At 38.2% G+C, this 22,967-nt stretch overlaps 1 protein-coding gene across 12 annotated transcripts in view; it reads left to right on the top strand.

Moving 5' to 3' along the window:
- PTPRK (protein tyrosine phosphatase receptor type K) overlaps nucleotides 1–22,967 on the top strand; it is a 381,645-nt gene that overhangs the window by 206,392 nt on the left and 152,286 nt on the right. For all 12 annotated transcript variants that reach the window (XM_071437018.1, XM_071437032.1, XM_071437039.1 and 9 more), the window contains exon 7: nucleotides 15,015–15,308. In XM_071437018.1, the coding sequence (XP_071293119.1) occupies nucleotides 15,015–15,308 (294 nt within the window). The remainder of the gene's footprint in view (nucleotides 1–15,014; nucleotides 15,309–22,967) is intronic.

The following is a 22,967-nucleotide window of genomic DNA, read 5'->3' on the forward strand; positions in this document are numbered from 1 at the left end:
GAAATGATAGACTATTCAGGCCAAGAAAAGTATAAACACCACAGATTTAGAACACTTAGTGTGGGGGAAGTACAGATAAGTATTCTAACTACTTGGGAAACAAAGGCAGACAGCAGGGCAAAACATTTTGCTTTGGCAGGAGAGGCTGTGTAGAAAAGTGGTAGATTTTTTCTTAAGGTATTTTAATGGTTGTAAGCCCTAGTACTACTCATGGATTGGCCTGCAATGAGAAGAATTGAGGGAGTTCAAATAAGCTATTTTACTTGCTGACTTTGTTTACCTTTGCTGATCATTTTCCCCACATATTAAAGTGATGATAGGATATGAAAAAAAAATTCATAAGATGTGTGTGGAATGACTTAATGAAGGTACAACATAATTATGGTCGTCTTACTGCATCTATATTATGTTAACCATTCAGGGATGTAAATCAACCAAAAATTAATCTCTTTTCCATTGGTTAGCTTTTGCTCTACAAAGTAGCTTTTGTTTTAAAACCTAGAGCTCTCCATTCAGGCATCAGAAAAAGAAAGGAAACCTTGATATAATTTATAATTAAATGTGAAGGAAATGTGACCATACAGCCATGTACCATCCACACTCTGAAAGAAGAGGTTAGTTGAATCATTAGTAGCTCTATGCAGAGGGCGCTCATCTATATGGATTACATGGACTGAAGTCTATGGTTTGTTTCCAATATTGTCCAACATTCAATGAGTAGCTTGACAGCTAGCCGCAGTTTCTTGGCTTTTTTTACTTCTAGGGAACATGATAGTGACTTCAGAAAACATTGCTTCTGGGCCAAAATCTTCTTAGTTTAATATATAGGCTTAGGAAGAGATGTAAGAATGAGAGAGCGCTCCATATATCACTGAGCATCTAGCAATCTATAGGTTAAGATTTATTGAGCCAGAGACTATATCAATTAATCATGTGTAATATCTATGAGAAACCTTCAACAAATTTGTCAAATAATTTCTGGGCTTGTATTTTGGCTCAGTTGGGAGCAATGAGTTCCCATAGTTAGCTCCAGCTATTAATGGGAGAATGTACTTCCCTCCAAAGCTGCTGTGTATTTTCACTCCAAGAAATAGCAAGTCATTCCATATTAATCAATTTCATGCCACTTGTCATTTCATAAACATCTAGCATGTATTCCTTCAATCACGATTCTTTTATGTTGAGTGTTGCAAATTTATTAAATGTCTCCACATAGGAAGTTGTCCTAGGTCTTCGATAACTTCTGTTTGACCTTTTCTGTGTCTTCTCTTCTAGCTCATCCGGAAGGAGATAGGAAGACCAGACCTATGTAATTTATTTTAGATGAGAGAATATTATGGGTTTACACAGTCACATAAGATCTTATGCTTTTTTGTGTTCTGTTCCTAATAATCACTGATATCCTATCTTTTTGTCTGAATTGAAGTGACGTGGTCTTGAAATTCCCAACAGAAATATTATTCCTGTCTGATTATACTGATTTAGACTCCATAAGGGATTCATAAGGCTCAATGCACTACTTTGTATTTATCAGCTTTGACTTTATTTGCCATTTTATTTCTTAATTCTGCAGTATCTTAAGGAAAAAAGAAAAGCTGGATGTGACTATAACCAAAATACCTGCAGCTATGTAGCACAGCAGATAAGGCTATTGCTGCTTTAATTGGAGCCATCACTAAAACCCCATGTTTTCTTACTGGCGTTGTAGGCAGACATATGACTTAGTGAATGTTTAGAGAAATGGTTCAGCCTCAAAAGGAGGATTGTAGAGACTCCTCTGGGAATCTCTGAACCTTTAGGGTAAGGTGCTGTCCTTGGAAATGGAAAATCTCTGCACAAATTCTGACTCCAGTCAGACAAGAGGAATGGATGTGGAATGTCCTTATGCGTAGAGATTAAGTGTCTTCTCTATATTCATGAATTATATTCTGAATGCCCCTTTTTTTTTATTTAGTGCCTTACATGCAACTAGGCTGAAAAATCAAAAAACCATTTAGGAAATACTAATTTAAATGGTTTTTCTTGCAGCTATTTTCTGAATTTGGATGAACTTTTTAATCTTAACCCTCTCATCTTTTTTTTTCATGCATACAAACACACCCTTTCCTCCCCATAAAGAAATGCAACCTCAGCCTCTCTAGCCCATTTCCTTCCAAAGGAGAAAGATTTTTTTATTTTTTTTTGTGCATATGGAGTTATTCTTTTTTCAATTTATTAGTCACTGCGCTTGGAAGGTATAAAATATGCGTGCATGAGATTGGTTTGTGGCACCTCTATATTGTTGACTGTAAGCAAAGTTAACTATAATAGGTTATAAGTTAACTAAAATAGGTTTCCTGTACTTGTGTGGCCCTGAAAAAGGGATTATTTGAACACTGGAGAAAAGCCAGAATCGACTTCATGCTCAGGGTTGCCCAGCCCCTGAATTTTCACTGGCTGAATGTAGGTACTAAGGAGAAGTTGGGAAATAGGCTGTGCCAATGGAAAGAACTTAAAGATACAAATCTTGCTGACCGCTGACTTCTCGGTACAGTGACAAAGAACTTAGAGTAAAACTCTAGTTAATTTTGGAAAGAAAAACACTATGTTAAATGAAAAGGAGAAGGTTTAGGGGATTTTTTTACTGTTGAAATGCTGTGTTGTGGCTTCTTATGCTTGGAAAAATGTTATGTGCATCTATTCTGAACATTTCTCTAAGTCCAGCTTGCCTTTCCCATTACAGGTGGGGGAGGAAGGTGATGAGTCAGTGAAGATTTTCTTGAGAGCAGGCAAGATTATGTGTATTGAGAGGTAGAAGCCAAAACAGAGCTCAGTGGGGCAGCTTCACCATTCCTCTGAGATGACAAAACTGCTTTTTTATGCCCCAAACTCACTGAGAGATAGTTTCCTGGTGCTTGCAGTCATTTAAAAGAAAACAAACCAGCCAAGTTCTTAAAAGAACTCTCCCACATTTAAAGTTTCAGGAAGAACTTCAGAATTCAGCAGGAAGAATCATGACTTTCCTTGTCTTCATCAAAAGCAGTATTTAAAATTTCTGAAAAAGTGTTCTCAGCTTTGGGTACTGGGACCAAGAGAGCTTGCTGGTAAAATTGCACAAAAAATTTTTTCCCCCATGATGGCATGCCTTTGTTACCAACATTTATGTAAAATGTAAGGGCTACTTTAAGGTATTATTACCATATGGTGACAACTGATTTATTTTTGTCTCCAAATCTTTTGTAATGTGCTTTTAGGTGCTTGGTTCAACATGCAGAACCAACAAAACCCTAGCCTTCGACAAAAAGCCTGTTATGCACAGGCATATGTGTAAATGTAATAAACAATATGGGTTCCTTGTGCAATCTTTGAAGTTAGCAATTTCCACAATGGTGCTTATTATTATAAACTATATTATTACCAGTGGATCTTGTATTTGGAGTGAAAAGCTGTACTGTACAATTTCTACCCTTATAATTTCTTCTCTTATTATTTCTGTAGAGTTGTTGATTTTGTTTGCCTTTTTTTTTTGTGAATACACAAGGCTAGTTCCAGAACTTTCAGTTTGCCAGCCCAGCTTAAGTAGATGTTGGTTAGTATCATATTCAAGAATTAAAATATGCAGTAGCAGAATAAGAAGCTGTGTATTCTTGCTAAGTTTGCCGATTAAAGAAATGGTAAGATAGTTCAGAACGGTTAAAATAAGAGATCAAAGAGAGGAATTTTTCTCAAACAGAATGTTTGTGTCAATTGAAGTAAGATACAAAATTTAGACTCTTTTGCTCTACTCAGGGAGTTTCTATTCCAGATTCATATTGATACTTTGAACCTTTTTTGCAACAAAACAAAGAATACAGGCTTTTATCAACTTATATAAAATCATAATATCTCATAAAGATCTTAGCATGCAGAACTGGTGAAGTTTTCTGTTATTATTTGTTTTTCTAGAAATTTCTTTCAGACTTTTCATCACACTCAGAATCCATTTGGCAATGGGGTGAACCTCATTTCCCAGGTATTTCTTAACATCTGTCCAGGTGCTGTGGCAAGGATGATGGTTACTTTTGGACACATGTATCCCCCTGCCCCTTTCTGAGGCTGATTTTCATGGTAAAAGCAGATGTAGTAGCCAGTACTTTCTTAAAAGGTAGTCTCAATCCTTGCCTTCCCTTTTCCCCTCTCTCAAGAAGCTGAACTTGTGTTTCTCTGCTGACACTGGCTTTTGTCTGAAAGCAACTGGAAGTTGCTGCAGGAACCTAGGAAAGAAGAGGAACTTCCATGTACAGCCCTGCAAGATCAGTTTTAAACCTAAACCTCTATGAATGTAGTGCAGAGGAGTGACACTGCATACAACACTGATGGTGGGAAGTGGAGGAGTAGGGTTGCCCTCTGAGGTGCATGTTTGATGATGAGTATTTCACATCTGTGAGGTAAAACTGTGATGTAAAAACCGTTTTGGTTTCTGTTGCTTCATTGCATAGATTGAGGGAAGTGTCTCAGTGCCTCCTAAAATTAGTCCCTTCTCTGTCATTCCAGTGGGCTGCCTTCTGGCATTTTTGGCAAGAAATATTTGGATATGCTGTAATAAGAAATGTGAAGACATTGCTGGTGGGAACATCTATATGTGTCTTAGAAAAGATTATGAATAGAAAGAGAGGGATTTGAGCAAGAAAACAGCCCCTCAAAAATAAGTTTGCTCAAAAGTGGTGATGAATTCTGTCATTTCTCCCTGCAGATTTGCATAGGCTGAGCACACACAAAATCTCTCTACATAATCATTAATGCGTAACTCTTACATTACCTTCCTTTGATGGTAGTATTCAAGTGCTGACAGAAAGCTTTTACCATATGTGAAATGGGATACCTGAGAAAGAACTTTGCAGAATGCCTTGCAAGTTTGAAGGGGATGGTTTTCTATTCATCTCTGCCCCCTGTACATTTTAAGGTGTTGCCTTAATAATAAGTGTGACCTCTCCCCCTCCCTCTCTCTCTCCCTCTCCCCACCTCTGTGCATCAATTATTTAACGCATGGTTTGAGTTAATGGTTACAGTAAAATCAGTCTCATCTCTTACATGCTTAAGTTTCTGTAACTGCTATTAAATACAACTGTAAGTGCTTGGAAGCCAAAGCCATGCCAGCTCATCTGCAGGTACTTTAGACTTCAGTATCCTTCTGGTACAAGGTTATGTACATTGCACCTATGGAGCATGATCCAGTTTTGAATCCTGTCTCACGATGCTACTGTCCCAACAGCACATGACATGTTTTTCTCTGCCTTTAAAAGGCATGCAGGAGAGCTGGTGATAAAAATTTGTGGTGGTACTGGCTTCCAAAATAGGGCATACAGGAGAATTCCTGGACAGGCAGGAGAGCTGTCTGGGTGAATTTTTTTAGCTTTCAGGTTTAATAGATAGGTAGAGCTAGTCAGGTGTACATCTGTGTTATTTTCCCCCCCCCCTCTTTTTATTTTGATCTATTTATTGATTTATTTTTGCTTCACTGAATTCTATTGAAATGCTCTGGTTTTGTTGCAGGTGTTTGCATTTTTTGAGTTTGATTATAAATATGTCACTGTAACTTTTGTCTGTCGGAAAGTTTCTATATTTGGGTTGTTTAGGCAGTAAACTGAGTGTGTGAGCATGACTACAGCATCCACAGATATAAGAATAATGCAAAAATCTTCACAATCTCAACAGGACCAGTTCAGACTTCAAATTAAATAAAAATTAAAATAATCCAAGTACTCAGAAAAGAAATCTATTCCCATCACATGTTGCATCACCATGTGAAAGAAAATTTTGGAGTCTCTAAAGCAATATTTTGTTTTTCTTCAGGCATTCTTTCTGTAATCTCTAGTTTTATTCCTTCTCACCATTGACACATGTGGTTGTGCATGCAATCACAGTATTATCAAATTCCAAAGCCTTGTAGAGTTGAGAGTAATTCTTTCTTGGGAAGCACCAATTTTGAAGAAGGTATTAAACTTTGTTCTCAACCTGCTGGTTCCTGACAATGAAGCAGATAAAATATCTCTTTCCAACAGTAATCTCAACATTGACATCTTGAGGGCATTACTGATACATGTGGATAATGAAGTCATTGTAATCAAGTCTTTGCTGGAGACATTTCTACAGCTGAGTCATTTATGCTGACTGATTTTCTTTTTCCTGTTTAAAATTTGAATGTCTTCTCATTACAGGCACCTCTTTTTCTTACATTTATTCATTTTTCCTCTAGGAGTGTGCTGCATCTGTGTCTTTACACAATGCAGTCTTTTTGACAAAATGTGTCATAATCTTCTAATTGATTCCCATAGTAACATAGCCTACTATCATTCAAAAACTAGGCATGTGTCCTGATCATAAATTGTTTAGAGAGATGACATATTCCAATTTTTAGACAGACTCTTTTTTTTAACATATGAGCTGGGCATGTTCTTAACCTTGTTTATACTTTCTGCTGACAATGCTAAAGCTGCACACTGTTCCTTTATTTTAAAGGAAGATAATAAAATGAGCGTGGTGGTGTTTCAAATCAAGGTGAATAAAGTGCCACAGTGATGCATAGGATATAACATCACTATGCAGAAGTTAGCAGTTTTTGCTGCTGAAATAATTCCTATTTCAGCACTTTAGGTGGTCACTAACTGCCACGTCACCTAAATTAAAAACATTTTAGCTGCATGAGCTTGCAGACTTTGTCGTATCTACGACACGAACTTTATATATTGGGTGCTCAAAGCCAAAACAGTAGCTAGAAGTGAGCTTGTGACATACTATTCCTGTTTGCAGACCCCAAATTAGAGATATTATGTTGAAATATGTTAGTACCCTACCTAAGCCAGTATTGTGAGCTCACTGTTCAGTTTGCCATTTCTGTTTGTTGCTGTTTTTTTTCTCCAGTGACTGATTCTCTAGGTAGTTTCCTGAATTTCAATGTTATAGATATTTATTTTTAATGTTTATTTAAAATTGATCCTTTCAGTTTTTCCATTTCAAGTACTAAAAGACAATGAAAATGGTCTTGCAAACTCTCTGAAGAGAGTTGGATAAATCACTTGATACCACCTGGTCACTAAGCCATTACTTAGAATGAGTTCTTTTGTTCCAGACAACTAACTCTCTTAATTAAAATGTAACATTTTGTAGGTGTTGTGTCTCAACTTCTGGACTAGCAGCTAGTGCCAAATACTCTGCAGTTGTGATAAATTCTATTTTAAAGTCACAGAAATAATTTTCTGAAGTCACAGAACTAAAGTCTGCATAAGTGAAATTAAAAAGAAAAAAAGAGTTTGAGGAAAACCTTTACAGCAGAATCGTAAATCATGAGCTGTTTAAATTTCTTCATGCAGCTACCATCACTTATGGTCACAGGACAGCAGCTGAGATAAGTTCGAATTAGTTTTTGATTGTGTTGGAGTTTGGTTTGGTTTTGGGGGTTTTTTTGTTTTGATTTTTTTTTTTAACTCAAGACAGGCCTGTAGCTACATGGAACACTTCACTGTTAAAACCTTCTGATTTCTACATGAAGAAGTCATTCTATGGTGTAATATATAAAGGTTAGTTATTTTTATGAAAAAGGTCTGCTTTCTCATCAGTACAGTGCCTTCTCCAAGCTAGCTGTAGAAGGCAAAGATGGGAGCAATAGAAACTTTCCTATCAGAAAATAAAATTGAAAATGTACGATTGTTAACAATGTAGAAAATGGATTAAAATGAGTAAAACTGATAAACAGAGACATTTTTGTCCACTGGAAGGAAAAAAAGAAAAGAAACAAATTTATTAAGAAAATGGTAAATGTGTTTATGAACAAACTGAAAAGCTGACTGATGGTTTGGGGAATTATTAATTAAATGGCCAAGGCTTGTGAGAGCTCCAAAGGACTTGCAGCTGGGTGGGTTTTTATTGTGTTAATTTCTTAGCAGCATTTGGTCTTGCGGTAGTGGAGGTGATTGTAAAATTTTTCTGAGGTGAATTATTTTGAGGGCTGCAGATGGTTTAAGAAAGCATGCCTTCCTGCAGCCTCTGCAATGTGCCCTGCCCAGCAGTCGAGCTCATCCTCCTTTATTCTGACGTTTTTCAGATGCATTGTGTCTCTTGGGCAGGAGTAATCTATGGAGCTGATGTATAGTATGTCTGGCTGAGAATAAGCTTGCACTTGTTCTTCTCCTTTGTCACAAGAATAAGGTGGGCTGCTGAGACGAGAAAAGCAAGTACCACTATGTGGTGTGCAGGCAAGAATCTCATAACTAAGTCCCTCATGGCAGCATTTCTCACCTAAGGCTGGCTGTATGTGTGCACCTATGAATTGGGTAGTCAACATTGTGCTGATATAATTTTGTTTATTGGACTTTCCATCTGAAAGTCTGATTAGTGGTTAGGACTTTGAGCAATGTAGACCTAGAGGTGTGTTTTCAGTAATGCTGAAAAAGAAAATATGCCACATTCTTGGTTTTTTGGCTTTGGGTTTTTTTTCAGTCTTTTTGCATTTACTGATTTTTAGAAGCCAAGGAGAGTGCTCATCTCCCATTACTGAACTGTCCTCAATGTGTTGCACAAATTATCTGAGGCATGTTTTGTCTTAGATGGGTTATTCAGCAAAAACACTAAGGACTAAAGGACTCATTAGAGATGGAGCATATAGGGAGATAGCTGTGAGTGCAGTCTGTCATGCACAGAAAGAGAAAACTTAAGATCTTGTTGGGAATTTAAAAATAAACTGCAGTGACTGCAGTTCATTTTTTTTCTGTGAGTAAGGTTCATGATACCTCTGCTGCTCATCAGGTCTGTGCTTTCAGCTTGGCATCCTTCAGTCCTCTGCATTTAACCTGCTTTTTAACTGAGCAGAAGAATTTCCTGTCAGGCAAGTAGTGTTTTGTGTAATGCTTTCCCTTAGTTGGCAAAGTCCCCCGTTTATGTTAATACACCTTGTATCGGTGCTGAGGGGTGGCAGGTCTTGTCAGACTGCTATCAGTGTAGATGACAGCCAGGTGTCCTTGCAGATAGGCCAAGTACAAAATAAACTTATTTGTCTTAAATTCTGATTTTTATTTTTTTTCCTGTCAGAGCAGTACTGCCTTACAATTTTGGAGAGTTGAATGAAATATTTCTAGTCTGTATTAAAGATATGCCACATGCAGAATGATTTTTGCAAAAATAAAATAAAAACCAAAAAACCAAGTCTTTGGGCTCAAAGCCTCCTGGTTTGTTTTTATTTTCAATCCTTTCATAATTCATTTTGTCACCACCTTCATGACTGCATAATTTCTTTCAGTTATGCTTTTTCAGAGCCGTAGGTATGAGAAACATCTTCTATTTTCTCTCCAGCTTAAAATAAGGACAATGCAGATTTTCCTACTGTTATTGTTTTTCAGTTACTGTTCTCATTGTTCCATTTGTGGCTTAATACTCTTTTTGAATTTAAGTTTTCAGTCACTACTTCTTGGTAATTCTTTTTTTTCTGCTGGATTAACCAGCTTTTTAAGATCAAGAATGTTGTTTCCCTGCTAGTGCTTGACTGCCATAACTTTTTTCTTCTAAATGTCATTCATGTTCTCCAAATTTAAAAAAAATATTTCTACTTTTTCTGGTTTTTGATACTTTTTAAAACACATGAATCTCTAGAGCAGTATGTAATCTTCCAGAACACAAAGAGTACTGAAGCAGTGTAGCTCTTGCAAGGAATTGGCAGCCTGCTTCCTCATGTCCTTCTGCCCCCATGCCATGGGTCTTGTGATGCAGCTTTGCCACGATATCTCCATGTGAATCTGGAGCCCAGTGCAGAGGCACACTTCTCCACAGGTCCAGCTTCTGGCAAGCAGGGATTTACCCCTGACCCCTCTGTGCCTTGGGTGTCTCAGATTGCCTGGGTGTCTCACACCTGGGGCCCCTGGTCCCACAGGGCTTCCTATGGCAAAAATTGTGCACTAATGAGGCATAGCCAGTGCGGGTCAGGCCCTGTACCTCAGCTGAATTCAACTAGAAAACCAGAGAGCTTGTAAAAACTATGCAGACATGCTTAAACAGCTTTGCAAGAAATTTCCCTGGAAGAGAAAGTGAGTTAGGTGGGAGCAGAGTCAATCTTGAGTAATTTGTGGAGACATTTTTTGCTATACTCCCTAGAACATCCAGTATTAGCTGTATTTACATGACTTCATATTTTTGTTTCCTTGAATTATGACAAATATTAAAGGAACTTTGCATTTTGGTTAACCTACTTTCTTGATAGCTTATGGTGTAATTAAAAAAATCAGTTTTAGTTTCTGGGGAGTGAGGCTGATGTTGGTCTTCCTATAATGAATGAATGCATTGTTATACTTGTAAAAATTAAACTTTTTGTGTTTACCCTTGTTGTGTGTGTTGGGTTAAGCAGTTAATGCTCATCAGCATACCACAGAATCACAGAATTTCTAGGTTGGAAGAGACCTTCAAGATCATCGAGTCCAACCCATGTTCTAACACTTCAGCTAGATCATGGCACCAAGTCCCAGATCCAGTGTTTTTTTAAACACATCAAGTGATGGTGACTCCACCACCTCCCTGGGTAGATGATTCCAGTATTTGACCACTCTTTCTGTGAAAAACTTCCTCCTTAATTCTAGCCTGTATCTCCCTTGGCGCAGCTTGAGACTGTGTCCTCTTGTTCTGTCTGTTGTTGCCCAGAGAAAGAGACCAACCCCCAGCTCACCACAGTCACCCTTCAGGAAGTTGAAGAGAGTGATAAGGTTACCTCTGAGTCTCCTTTTCTCCAGGCTGAACAACCCCAGCTCCCTTAGTCGTTCTTCATGTGGCTTGTGTTCCAAACCACTCACCAGCCTCGTGTATGGCTTGGTGTGAGACATCACAGGGCAAGCTGAACAGGCTGTCAACAGGGGGAAGGAACAGTGTGTGCATGAGTGGAGGGGACTTGCAAGCTATCACTGCCCAGCATCAATGTGTGCAGGTCCTGTACAAGGCACGAGTGGGATGAGAGTGGACAAAGGCACGCACCTGCTCTGAGTATTTAGGCTGTGGGCTGACCAGCCCTCTCCTCCCCCCTCTCCAAACCCTTCTGCTGTCTAGCAAGAGTCTCTTGCGGGTGGTACACGTTATGCTCAGCAAAACATGACTCTTGTAAATACAATTTGAAAATAAGATTTTATCAGGCATGCATCCAGTATCAGCTTTTCCTCCAAAATGGAACAATATATAGGATTCTGGTTTATTTTTATTTTTTGCTTTGAACTGATCATTAACAGTATACAATTGTCAGCAAGATACAAATGAAACTACCTTCCTTTGTTTTTAACTTGGGAAGTGTTTAATCTTGGAAGGCAATGTAGTATAGTGTGCATATGTGGCTTGAGAATATTGGAAATTTTAGTTACTATACAAATAGCCCTAATGACCTTTTCTGATTGCTTTTTCTGCCTGTGAATGCGTAATTATTTGCATACAATGTTTCATATTAAAAATATGACACAACAACTTAACTGCAGGAAGACTGGTAGAGGAGGTTGAAGTTGCATGCTTATTCTAGTCATTGTTGCCTAAATATCACACTACATTTAATATACAATGTCATGTACATACTGATGTGAGCATAATGTACTGCTAGTAGCTCAGCAGAATGAGAACTTAGTACTGATGAAATGTCAGTCTTAATTTTTTTATTACCTTAGCTGTGGGCATTTTATGTCAAAACCAGAGCTGACCAAATAGTGCAACATGCTATGCATGAAAACACTTTCATTTATTTAATATCTTGCAGATGTACAAGTGGTCTTTTAATATAGTCTTTCTGTGATGTTAGTGGCCGTGAAAACTAGGATTTAATCAGATTTAACACCTTTATACACTGGCTAAAAATATAGTCAGAAAATGAGTGGATAATTAAACTGGTTACATTGGATAAGGAATCTTAAATTTTGTGCTTAGCAAAGGAAGAAATGAAACTCACCATTGCAGGGTCTTTGATCAAACTTTTTAGCGTATCTTAAATACCTATTAAAACTATGATTCTACTGATAAGTTAAACCATGTATGGATTGAAATATTTTTCCATAAGTTATGGTTTAGAACCTTATGGCTTTTTACAGAGAGTTCATGGCTGAGGAAAGGGGAACTGAGCTCAAGGAAAATTGATTGCTGGGAATATCTGTGTGCCTTAGCCATATCTCCTCATAGTAATTGAGGAAGGTCTGCTCTTTTTGGCAGAAATAAAGGGCACAGCTCTCCGGTTGGGTTGGAATGGTCAAGGCAAGGGGAGTGTGGAGGGACATCACCATGCTGCCTCACCTGGCTTTGGGTCTGAGCTGGAAGCCACAAAATGCATCTGAGATTGGGCCACCTGCATTGGAGCACACTGACAGGGCCAGGCAGGAGGAAAGCTGCTGTGGTGGGTACCTGGTGAGGCTCAACTTCCTGCAATTCTGCCTCTAATCCAGGCTCTGAACATCTAAACCATCACCTGGCTGGGCAGAAGCTGAGTTTTTATGTTGTTTTAAGCCAGAAAAAACTTCTGAGAGGGTGATTTTCTTTAGGGTACTTTTTCATGCATCTCCTTTTATTTTCCATGCCTCATGTAAGAGGTTTTTCATTTTTGGCAGGCTGTCTTCTCAGGGCACTCTGAAACTGGATTATTTACTACAGGTGGACCCAGATTGCTAGGGTAAAAAAAGTCAGCAACATATACTTCCTTGAAGGATTTAAATTATGTTTTAAAACTCACTGAAAGAAAAGTATTGTTGATATGTGTGGTATTTTATATGAGAATGGCAACCAAAACATTAATAATGGCTTTGTTCTATCTTTTTTAGCTATCAATGGCAATTTTTAAACTGTAAAAGTTTCAGGCTGCTTTATATACAAAAGGAAATTGTGATTTCAAATTATAATTGGAGATGTGGTTATAGAATAATGAATGGGAATAATTAATAGAAAGCTAATTGGGTAACATCAGAAAAGTTTATCCTGGTATATTGGGATTGCATGCTTCAGTTGATACTTAGTGTACTTTTGGGATTTCTGCTCGCACCTCACCTCTGGTTCTGATAGTATATTATATTATGAAGAATATTAATAATGCTGCAGAACAATTACTTGTTCATTTGCTAACTGATTAAAATTCATGCATAATTTATTGGAACTGGGAGAGACTTTATAAATAAGTCTCCTTGGCCTCAAGAGCTTAAAAACAAAATGCGTATGCTAATATAAGAATGTGCTTTACTTCTTAACATAAAAACTTAATAGGCAATGCCCTCATTAATGTGAGGTTTTATTTGTGATAATCCAGCTCTTAATCAAAGTGTATACTTCTAAACATAGCCATATGTTTTAGAAGTTTATAACTTGGAGTTGGTAGTGCATCGTGCTCATCAATGATGATGTTTTCTGCTGTAATATACACTGACCTTAGAATATATTAGTTGGACATTTAATATGTTAGCTCCACAGCAAATAAACTGCCCTCATTATGGCCAGTTGCATTTCTGAGCTTTGATGCAGGTAGGAATCTAAATTAATTCATAAGCATATACATTTCCAAAGAAGGGTAAAAGGTTAATAATTAATTGAGGTACTTTTTATAGTTTTATATATCCTAAAGCAGAAATGGAAACACCTTGGAGCACTCACCTTTCACTCAGGGAGGAAAAAATCAGGTCCCATTACAGCCACTATGGCATGGCTACAGACTCCCTGGTCTCCAAACTGAGTGGTTTGAGAAGCAGCTAATTTAGAAAAAGGTCCTCAAGATATGTGCTACAATCTGGGAAACTTGGTTGTTTATAGAGCTGATAAATATAGTGCGGAAAGGAAGCAGGCAGAACCAGGGGCTGAACTTCATCATGCAGGGAGGATAGGATGTCAAAGGAGGTCCACCACTCCCCGTTCTGTCACTGACACTGGTGGCATCATCCCTGGGAGGCAGAATACGTGCAATGCATTTTTGTCTTAACTTCTGTTGTGTAGAATGTAAGGGTCCCCTGCTAGGGAAATCTTATGGTCTGGGGTTAAAAGTTATTTTTAATGTACTGGCCATGAGATCTCCTCTACCTGTTCAGAGTTGCTGATTTGTTAGTTCTGCATCACTGCTATGTGAAACCCCTGTGTGCACTGAATTTAGCATTGTTGCCTAATTAACTGAAACAAATTAGCTGAAATATGAACCATCTGGAATGAAAATGAACCTTCCGTGTTTATCAGTGAATTCATTTTATTAGAAAAATACTTGTTGCTTGTGATTGTTTCTTAAAATAAATCATGCTGAGGCAATCGTTCTATGTTAACATTTCTCAGGGTAGGGGGGACCACCTCTTTCTGTTTGGTCTGTCATTACCTTTTTCACTTTGCAGCTGCATTGAAATATGTAGGCAGGCAGAAGCTGATGAGAAGAGGGGATGACAAAAAGGCAACACACATCCTATTGTTCAAGTTTCAAAATCAGTAGTAACTTACTAAAGAATAGAATATTATATGTTGTTGCCATATGTCTTTATTATGTTATTCTCCTGGCAGCTTTGCTCAGTTCTGAGTATTCTGAATGCCTGTAATAAGCATCTGTATCCTTTTCCCTAACTGCATCCAGTGGGTTTCAGATTAACTGCAGTGATATTAATTTTTAAGAATATTCTGTGCAGGGGTAGTGTATCATTTCTTGCAGCTCTTTCTATAAGGAAAGTGTAAATGTGGCTTCAGTCAATAAAAGAAAGTTTCAAGTTATTGGTATAGTAAATTATATAAATGAGCATAGTTTTTCTCAGGAAAAAAAAAATCCCAAGCAGCAGCAACATATAAATCAGACATGATTTTGTGGTCTCTAGCTGAGATTTTTAGAAGGAAAATACAGCATTGAGCAGATACCAGTAATATGCCACTCATTTCCATCAGCTGAAATTCTCCTCAGCACTTCTTCACTCATGTCAGTTTGGATTTCTTTCTGTGCTTTGGAATGTTTGCTGACCAAACTCTGACAACTCCCTGTGTAGAGACCCCTCCTCTTAGTGGTTTTTCCAGCCTTTGTTTTATTGCTGCCTTATTTTTTGTCTCCCCTGCAGAGCCACCTCGGCCAATAGCACCCCCGCAGCTGCTGGGCGTTGGGCCCACGTACTTGCTCATCCAACTGAATGCCAACTCCATCATTGGGGATGGCCCCATTATCCTGAAAGAAGTGGAGTACAGGATGACATCTGGGACTTGGACCGAGACCCACGCTGTCAATGCACCAACATACAAGCTGTGGCACCTGGACCCTGACACTGAGTATGAGATTCGGGTCCTGCTCACCCGCCCGGGGGAAGGTGGCACGGGGCAGCCAGGACCACCACTCATCACCAGGACCAAGTGTGCTGGTGAGTGTTGCTATGGAAAAATTAACAATAAACCCAAAGCTGTTTACTTTATGGTTTAATTGATTGGCAGGCCTGTTGGCTCCAATTAACTTGTATCAGGACTTAAGGATTCCCTTCGCACCCACAGGATCCCCAAGTTTCTGGATCATTTGCTGAGTCCTCTACTTTGCCTGGTCATTGTTCTAGGTTGCTAACACTTGGAGGGTAGATTAGGAAGAGAAAAGTTAGAAATTTAAGAAAACATTTTGCTTCTCATCACATAAGGAAAGGGACCTCTTGATTTCTGGAAAGTCCTGACCTCCTTGTTTCTTTACCTTCGTATTTTCAATTACATTTTAAGTAAACTTGCACATAAGGCAAATTGCATGGGAAAAAGGTTATGTATTAGAAATAGATTTGTGGAGGGAAAAAAAAGAAACTAGTGTACTTCTGCATCATTTGTCTTTTCCCAAGCAGTTATGTACAGCCTGACAGAATCTCCAAGAACTAAAACACAAATACTAAAATCTCTAGCTGTGACCGCTCCCCAGGGAAGTGGTCACAGCAGCAAGCTTGCCAGAGTCCAAGAAGTGTTTGTACAATGCTCTCAGGCTCATGGTGACTCTTGGGGCTCTCCTGTGCAGGACTGGGAGTAGGACCAGGTTATTATGAGACCCTTCCAACTCAGGCTATTCTATGATTCTGTAAATTGTAGAATACAATTGAAAATACAAATAGAGCGTTTTCTCCATTTTTGACTTCTGTTACCAAAATCATGTGCAGCTGAGCCCTGCAGTTTGCTTCCTGTTTCTCAGAGTTCCCCTACGTGGCCAGCACCAAGATTAAACATTGTCAACTTGCGTTATATGCTGTTCCTTCTAAAGCTACTTAAAGTTATTTTAATCTCAGCTTTCACAAGAAAAAAGATAATACCTATGTCTCATAGTTTCAGGGGAGAAAAATTATAGATCTGAATATCAGACTGTAAGGAAAATAAACATAAATTAAATTGTGGGGTTTTCCCTTCTAGTCTCAGGACTTCTAGAGCCTGACAATATTTTAAAGTTGGCACAGTATTTGATTTAGCAAAGATTGTTGATAACCATCTATTCACAATTGCATTAAAGTAATCAGAAGGACAAGCTGTAGTCTCACGTTTTCATGTGTTATCTATATATATGCATATGTGAATCAGAAATATAAGTAGTTTTTTTTCACAAGTTGAAGACAGATCTCTGATGGATGAACACTCACTTTGTTTACTTAAGGAAGAGTGTCAGGGTCTGGACCAGAAGCCAGGAATTTTAGCAGACTGGGTCAGTGGGTATGAATTCCAGAAAATTTGAGAATCTTTTTTAAAGTTGCTCACAGTACTGTTAGAAGATGATACATGAAGCTGGAGTAAGACCTAGCTGAAGGCACCTTTTGGAGTTTGTGATTGTATTTATAATTTAGTCTGTCTTTTCAGTGAAGTAGAAAGTTCTACGTGTCTCTCTCAGTTAAGGTGTCGGTCTTTGAGATCTAAGTAAGGTTAAAGTATTGGTTTATTGCACAGAATTGGCTTAGACATTCGTCTGAAAAAGTAGGAATTGGAAAACTGCTTCTGTTTTAAAGAGGCTGAGCCGAGACTAGCAAATTGAAATGTTCAGGTTGTTTTCATAGCACTTGAAGAAATGTAATTTAATTTACCCAGGTTGTGACAGAGTAAAGATTTTTTGTGGGAAAGGAAGAAATTATGTGACACATTTTTAGAAACCTCATAGGGGAAATCATGTTATTGTGGGTGTGTTTTTATTTTTAATTTTTTTTAACATAACACTCACATGTAAGGCTCCAAAATCTAATCTGGCTTGAGAAAAAAATTCAACTCAATTTAATTCACTATGAAATTAAGCAGATCAAAAAAATACTTGAGAAGAAAATTCTGAACTTTCTGTGACAGTGTGCCTAATTTTAATAATAAAATTTTAAGCTGTTTACCTTGCAGTGAGACTGATTCTTCCTATTTCATTCAAGTGAAGGCAAATAATTGTTACTACTAGCTAGTTTCAGCTAGAAGAAGGTGTGTCAACAAGGGTTTGTGAAGACTGAAATATTGTGCACATCATCAGGGATGAGTCAGGGACAGAACCAGATTGAATGCCTTGCTGCCTCCTCACCTGTCTGGAAAATGAGATAGACGTTCCTTTTCTGCAGTCTTCTCCCAAGGCTTCTGATAGATAACTCCAGGTCCTTGTCAATGTGATTTTTTTTTTTTTTTTGTTGAAAATACTAATATTTTGCTTTTTAAAGGCAAATTATAAACATCAAAATTAGTCTCTTCCAAAGCAAGGATTTATAAGAAAAGGCAAAGGTAATAATGGAATATCTCACCCTGCAGTATCTGCTGCTGCCGGTATTGTACCAGTGACTGGCAGGTGATTTACTGTGCTGTATTAGATGACATCTCTGCAGCAATATCTTCTTTCTGGAGTTTCTTCAATTATTCCTAATTCTCATTTCTGACAAGCTCACTTATTTTTCAGACAGATACTCTCTTTTCTGTCAATGCTCTTTGTCATTTTTTTCTTTCCATGAGTTTTACACACACTAGTTCAAATTCTGAAATAAGTTATAATTGATTATCTGCTCAGTATCAGATGAAATGGTGGAAAATAAATGAATTTTTAACATGAAGTTTGACTGCTCTCTATACAGATCAAAAAGTGTGCATTAGTGAATGTTGATCTGATGAGATTGTAAGGATTGAAGTTTACATTCCAAGCAGCAACAGCAAACTCGCTGAAAAAATAATGAGAATAAGCTATTATTCTGCACTCTGTTTAATGCTTAAGCAAATATCAACATTGTTTTCAAATGAAGTTTAAGATACCCTTTCCCCATAATTCATTCAGTATTTATAATTTCATGCTTTTTCTTAATAACATATTATTGATCAGTTGTCCTCTGCTTTGCTGGAGATGCATTATACTCCTTAGTGATTTGAGTGATGATCATACTTACCTCGTTGTCATACGTGCACTTTTATTATTAGGTATTTAGATCATTTTCTGTCTTCCTCATAGCTAAACTAGTGTCTGGTGACTCATTTACTACATGTTTCCACTAATGCTAAACAAAATTGTTCTTTAATGAAGGGATAATTCTTCCACAAGTTAAGTCCTCTGACAGCCTGTTTGTCTAGCTGGCATTTCCCAGGTAATCTTTCCTGTGCTGAAGCGAAAGCATTTTGTTAGATGTGTTGTTTTATCAGTCTGTGATTAAAGATAGTGCTGAGCAATCAAATATGTGAAACCACTGAGTGTTTTTAAATGGCTGAAGCCTGAAACATCTGAAGCAAAACACTATTTTCTTACATTACCCTCTGTAAGAGCCAGGTGTGTGCTTTGTTATTTCCTCTTTTAAGCACCACCCATAATGGTATGACCAAGGCATTGTGTTCCAGCTGCTGATGCTGAAAGGTACTGCCTCCCCCTCAGTCCTCACAGGGCACCTGAGCTTTATTTCATTCTGACTTCACCTCTTGCCTGGGGTCATTGCTCAGATTATTCACTTCTCCAGGATTCTAACACCAAAACAAAAGGCAGAGAGTAACACTTAACCAGAAGTAATCCTTAAGGCTGTTTTCTGGGGCTCTGGGGTGTGTTGTCCTTCTGAGTATCCTCTGAGTTGTTATTGCCTTTCTTCCCTTGAGGGGATGGGGGGAGAGGGGCAGGGTGTAGGAAATGTGTGATAATCTAAAATTGTCCACTTAGCCTGCTTTTTCAACTCTAAATTAAAGTTGTTCTCTTAATGTTGGCTGCTGCTTCTGAGTAACAGCTCAAAGCTTAGTTTTATGATTAACTGATATTTTGGCAGCAAAGGAGGTCAATAGTTCAGCCTGTCCAGAGCTTAATATATGTACACAGTGGAATTGCTTGCTCCTACTTTACTGAAGTTCAGCACAAGGTGCTATTTTTCAGAAAAACATGAAGAATTGTAAAACAGTTGGAGAAAATAGTGCTGTGTGTTTTCATTTTTTGGTCTTGATAATGAAATGAGTAAGGACAGGGGAGAGGCTTTATAACTCTAGCAGAGCCGAGAAAGGAAAAATATTTATCAATGATATTATTATTATTACTATTGTCATTACTGTTATTTCATTGTTGAAAATCTTTATCCATCATAGAGACCTGCTCTATTGGTAATAGCCAGCCTCAAGGCACCGGAGCAGGCGATGCTGGTTCGGTGATGCAATTCTGGCACGTGAACACCTGCAGTTGGAGGCTTGGGAGCTGGGCTGCTTTCTGCTGCCTTTTCAAGTGCAGAATGTTTGTGTACGGTTTCTACCTGTATTAATTTCAGAAATAATATATGCAGAGTGCTAAATTCTCCTCTAGAGAGATACTGCTAAGTTAGATACTGCTAAGTTCTCCTCTAACAAGCAAAAAAAGCAAAGCATGGAAAAATATTGAAAGACAAAAGGAAGCTCAAGGGCTTTTGATCATTGTCTTGGGATTTATAACAGAGGGACCCCAGAGAGGTTGCCATTGAGAAAGTGACCCTGCACGACCATCTGGAGAACTAAAATATTGTTGTGGTTACATAAAAATTGTAAATTATTTTTAAAAGGAGTGGAGTGAGAGGGACATTGCAGTATAGAATCTGGATGTGCTTATGTGGGATGTGCACAGTACTACTTCACTCTGTGTTTTTTGCCTTTTACTCTTGCAGAGCCAAGGCAGAGAGCTTAAGGTGGGGACCTGGTTTTGCAGGTTTTGCAGTGTGCTGGACAAGAGAATTTAGGATATTGGAATATGAGGCAATGTGTTTATAAAATTGGGTAGAGTCAACATCATGGGAGGCTCCTGCAATATACAGCACTGAAGAGATAAGCTGTGCTCTTCATTAGCGTCCCTTGCAGTAGTGCAACTGCCATTGGTTAAAACTTTAAAACTAATAAAAATACAGATAAGTGCATAATTTTCAACTTTTTTTTAAAATGGTAACAGAGAAATTTTTGCCTTTACAGAAAAATGGCTCTCTTTGTATTTCAAGTAGAATTTTTATTTTATTTCCCTCAAAGTAGGTATTATTATGGGCTTAGACTGTAGCTTCAAGGACAATGTGAATACATTTTGAGTAAAGATGAACAACTTGAAACTAAATTAATATGATATTTTAAAAATTATTTTACATTTGTCGTTTCAGAAGAGCCCTGATTACACCAATATTTATAAGTTGCTGTTGTTTTTACAAATGTGTTTGGCACTCATGACTGTTTCTGGGCTTTTGGCCAGGTAGCAATTGGAACCATTTAAGATCTTGCTATCAGATTCCAAATGTACCAGTCTTGCTCCATATAGGTTTATCAACTGGGTTGTATGTGGGGAGGTGAAGCAGGGAGATATTAAAACAATGGACAAAGTCTGGACTGAGGAACTTCATCATATTCCTGTTAAGACTGAATACTAGAATTGTAATTGAGAAGGCATGCTGTAGAAGAGCCATCTGATTTGGGACATCATCTGGCACCAGCAACCATGCTCTGCTTATTGAGCTGCTTGCCACTGCTGAGATACCCATCCCACATAGAGAATCCTAATGATGCTTATATCCATAAGAAAGGACTGTAGTGCATCTGACTTACCTAGCAGGAGACCAGGCAGACTGCCCAGCCAAGTTCTTGTCAGATTGTGTAAATTAAGCATGGTATCATCTTTTTCAAAGGAGTGCAATGCTGATGACTCAGTTGAATTGGCAGTAAACTGCAAGTTCAGATCCTGGCCTCCCCTAAATTAGTTTTCAATTTTTTTGTTTGCTGTATTCAGCCTTGCTTAGTATCATTTATATGGTACCTGCAGCTGTGAGTTCCCTCTGCACTAACTGGAAATTTTCTTCCCTGCACCATTGTGAGTGCCATGTTACACAAGGCATGGGCTCCCTGAATTCTCTCCTGCTTCATTTTTGGGAAGAGTTTTGTTCATGGCTAGTTTTTTATAGTATAGTGTAATATTCAGCAGTAAATCACTCTGATGCTCTTCACTTAGAGTGAAGAGTATACTACTTAGTATAGCAGACCTGGGTAGGTGGACTTCTCTAGCATGGCCACCCACATTTCAAAGCCTCTGTTGTGTGCAGTGGCCTCTTCTGCCTTCTTTTTGAAGTCTCTAGCAGTGGGCAGAGAGGGACGAGTAACCTACAGCAAGACATGGTTGTGGTCATTGGCTCTTGACATGCTGGTCGGTCAAGGGTTTGGTGCAAAGCCTTTGGCTAAAGTTACTGCCTTTCTTTTTGGTGAAGGACATGAGGTCAGGATACCCCTTCACTGTGTGGTATAGGCAGGGGGAGGAAAAGCAGCAGATACCAACAGACAGAGCTCCCCTGTCTCAAGCAATTTCTCCATCTCTTGCCTCACCTTGGTTTGTTTGGTGGCTTTTCCCAGAGCAGAGCCTGCCACGGCACTGAGACAGCCATGATTTATCCAAAGTGCATGTAACTAGTCAATAGATCACACTTCCGAGAGGAGCACTGTCTGTGGCAAGAAAATATATTGCAGTACATTAATCCACAGTGCCCATTCCAGCTGTAAAAGAATGGATGTGGGCAATAATTCATATTGCAGCACTTGAAAGTGCTGTGGGTGCACCCAGGCTAGATAACTCATAGCCTGATTAGAGCTTCTGCAAAGTTGGGGAACTGATGTTAACAGATTTTTGGTCTGTGTCTGCTTCTTAAAAACATGACTGCAGGTTGAGATAGTCTTTCCCTTTTAGAAGACTGCAGCTCTTTTTTTGAACTGTGACTTCTGCTTTTAATTTCAGATGAAATATTAATTTATTTTTTTAGCATGATTGGTTAGTGTGTTTGATGCTTCAGTTTGGTTTCATAATTAAGGTCTCTCAACTGTTCAGGAATAAAATATTAATTTTATAATGTTTGAGAGTTGGTAAGTACATAAATAGAACAAACTTTTATGAGACTGGATTTTATTGTATTTTCATTTATCAGTCTATTAAAAATTAATCAGGGGAAATTTTAATAAGTTTTTTTTAAGTTGTTCTGATCATTGCAGCACTAAAGTGTTTTGGAAGCATACTAATTTTTCAGTTATTTTGGCACTTCTGGCAGAGTAGTGTGGATTAGATTTGGAGGGCTGTGAGTAGCAGGAGTGGAAGGGTGGAAGAGGAAAGCAGTACCAGCAGCCTGTGCTGTGGCAGGGGATGTTTGATGATATTTACCAAATGCATTCAATATTTTTCCTCTTCCCCCCCCCCCATTCAATATTTTTCCTGTCCCCCCTCTCTCCAAAGCCATTACAAAGAGATATCATGTCATTCTTTCCAAAAGCCCTGGTTCTTACAGGCATCAATTCTTTGGGTTTTCTTCTGCTAGAGAAATATTAGATTTTTATTTAATTCTTGTTTGCTTTTATATTTTTTTAAACTTTGTTTCATTTTAATAGTGAGCAGCATAATTCTTCTTACCTAATTTGAGCCTAGACTGCATGAAGCAGAACTGAGTGAATTTCACTCTTCACTTTATTTCTCAGCAAATCCTCCCGCTGGTGCTGAGAGGGAAAATGGCCTGTGTGATGCTTTTGTATGGAATGATAATGAAATAGCCTCCATTTTAACAATGAGTTGAGGAGCATATTAAGCAGCAATTGATGTCAAGTTATACCTCAGGTGATCAGTACAA

This window comes from Agelaius tricolor, unplaced genomic scaffold (assembly GCF_023055355.1).
Source record: "Agelaius tricolor isolate 1412-34295 unplaced genomic scaffold, bAgeTri1.0.p SCAF_1, whole genome shotgun sequence".
NCBI classification, from domain to species: Eukaryota; Metazoa; Chordata; class Aves; order Passeriformes; family Icteridae; genus Agelaius; species Agelaius tricolor.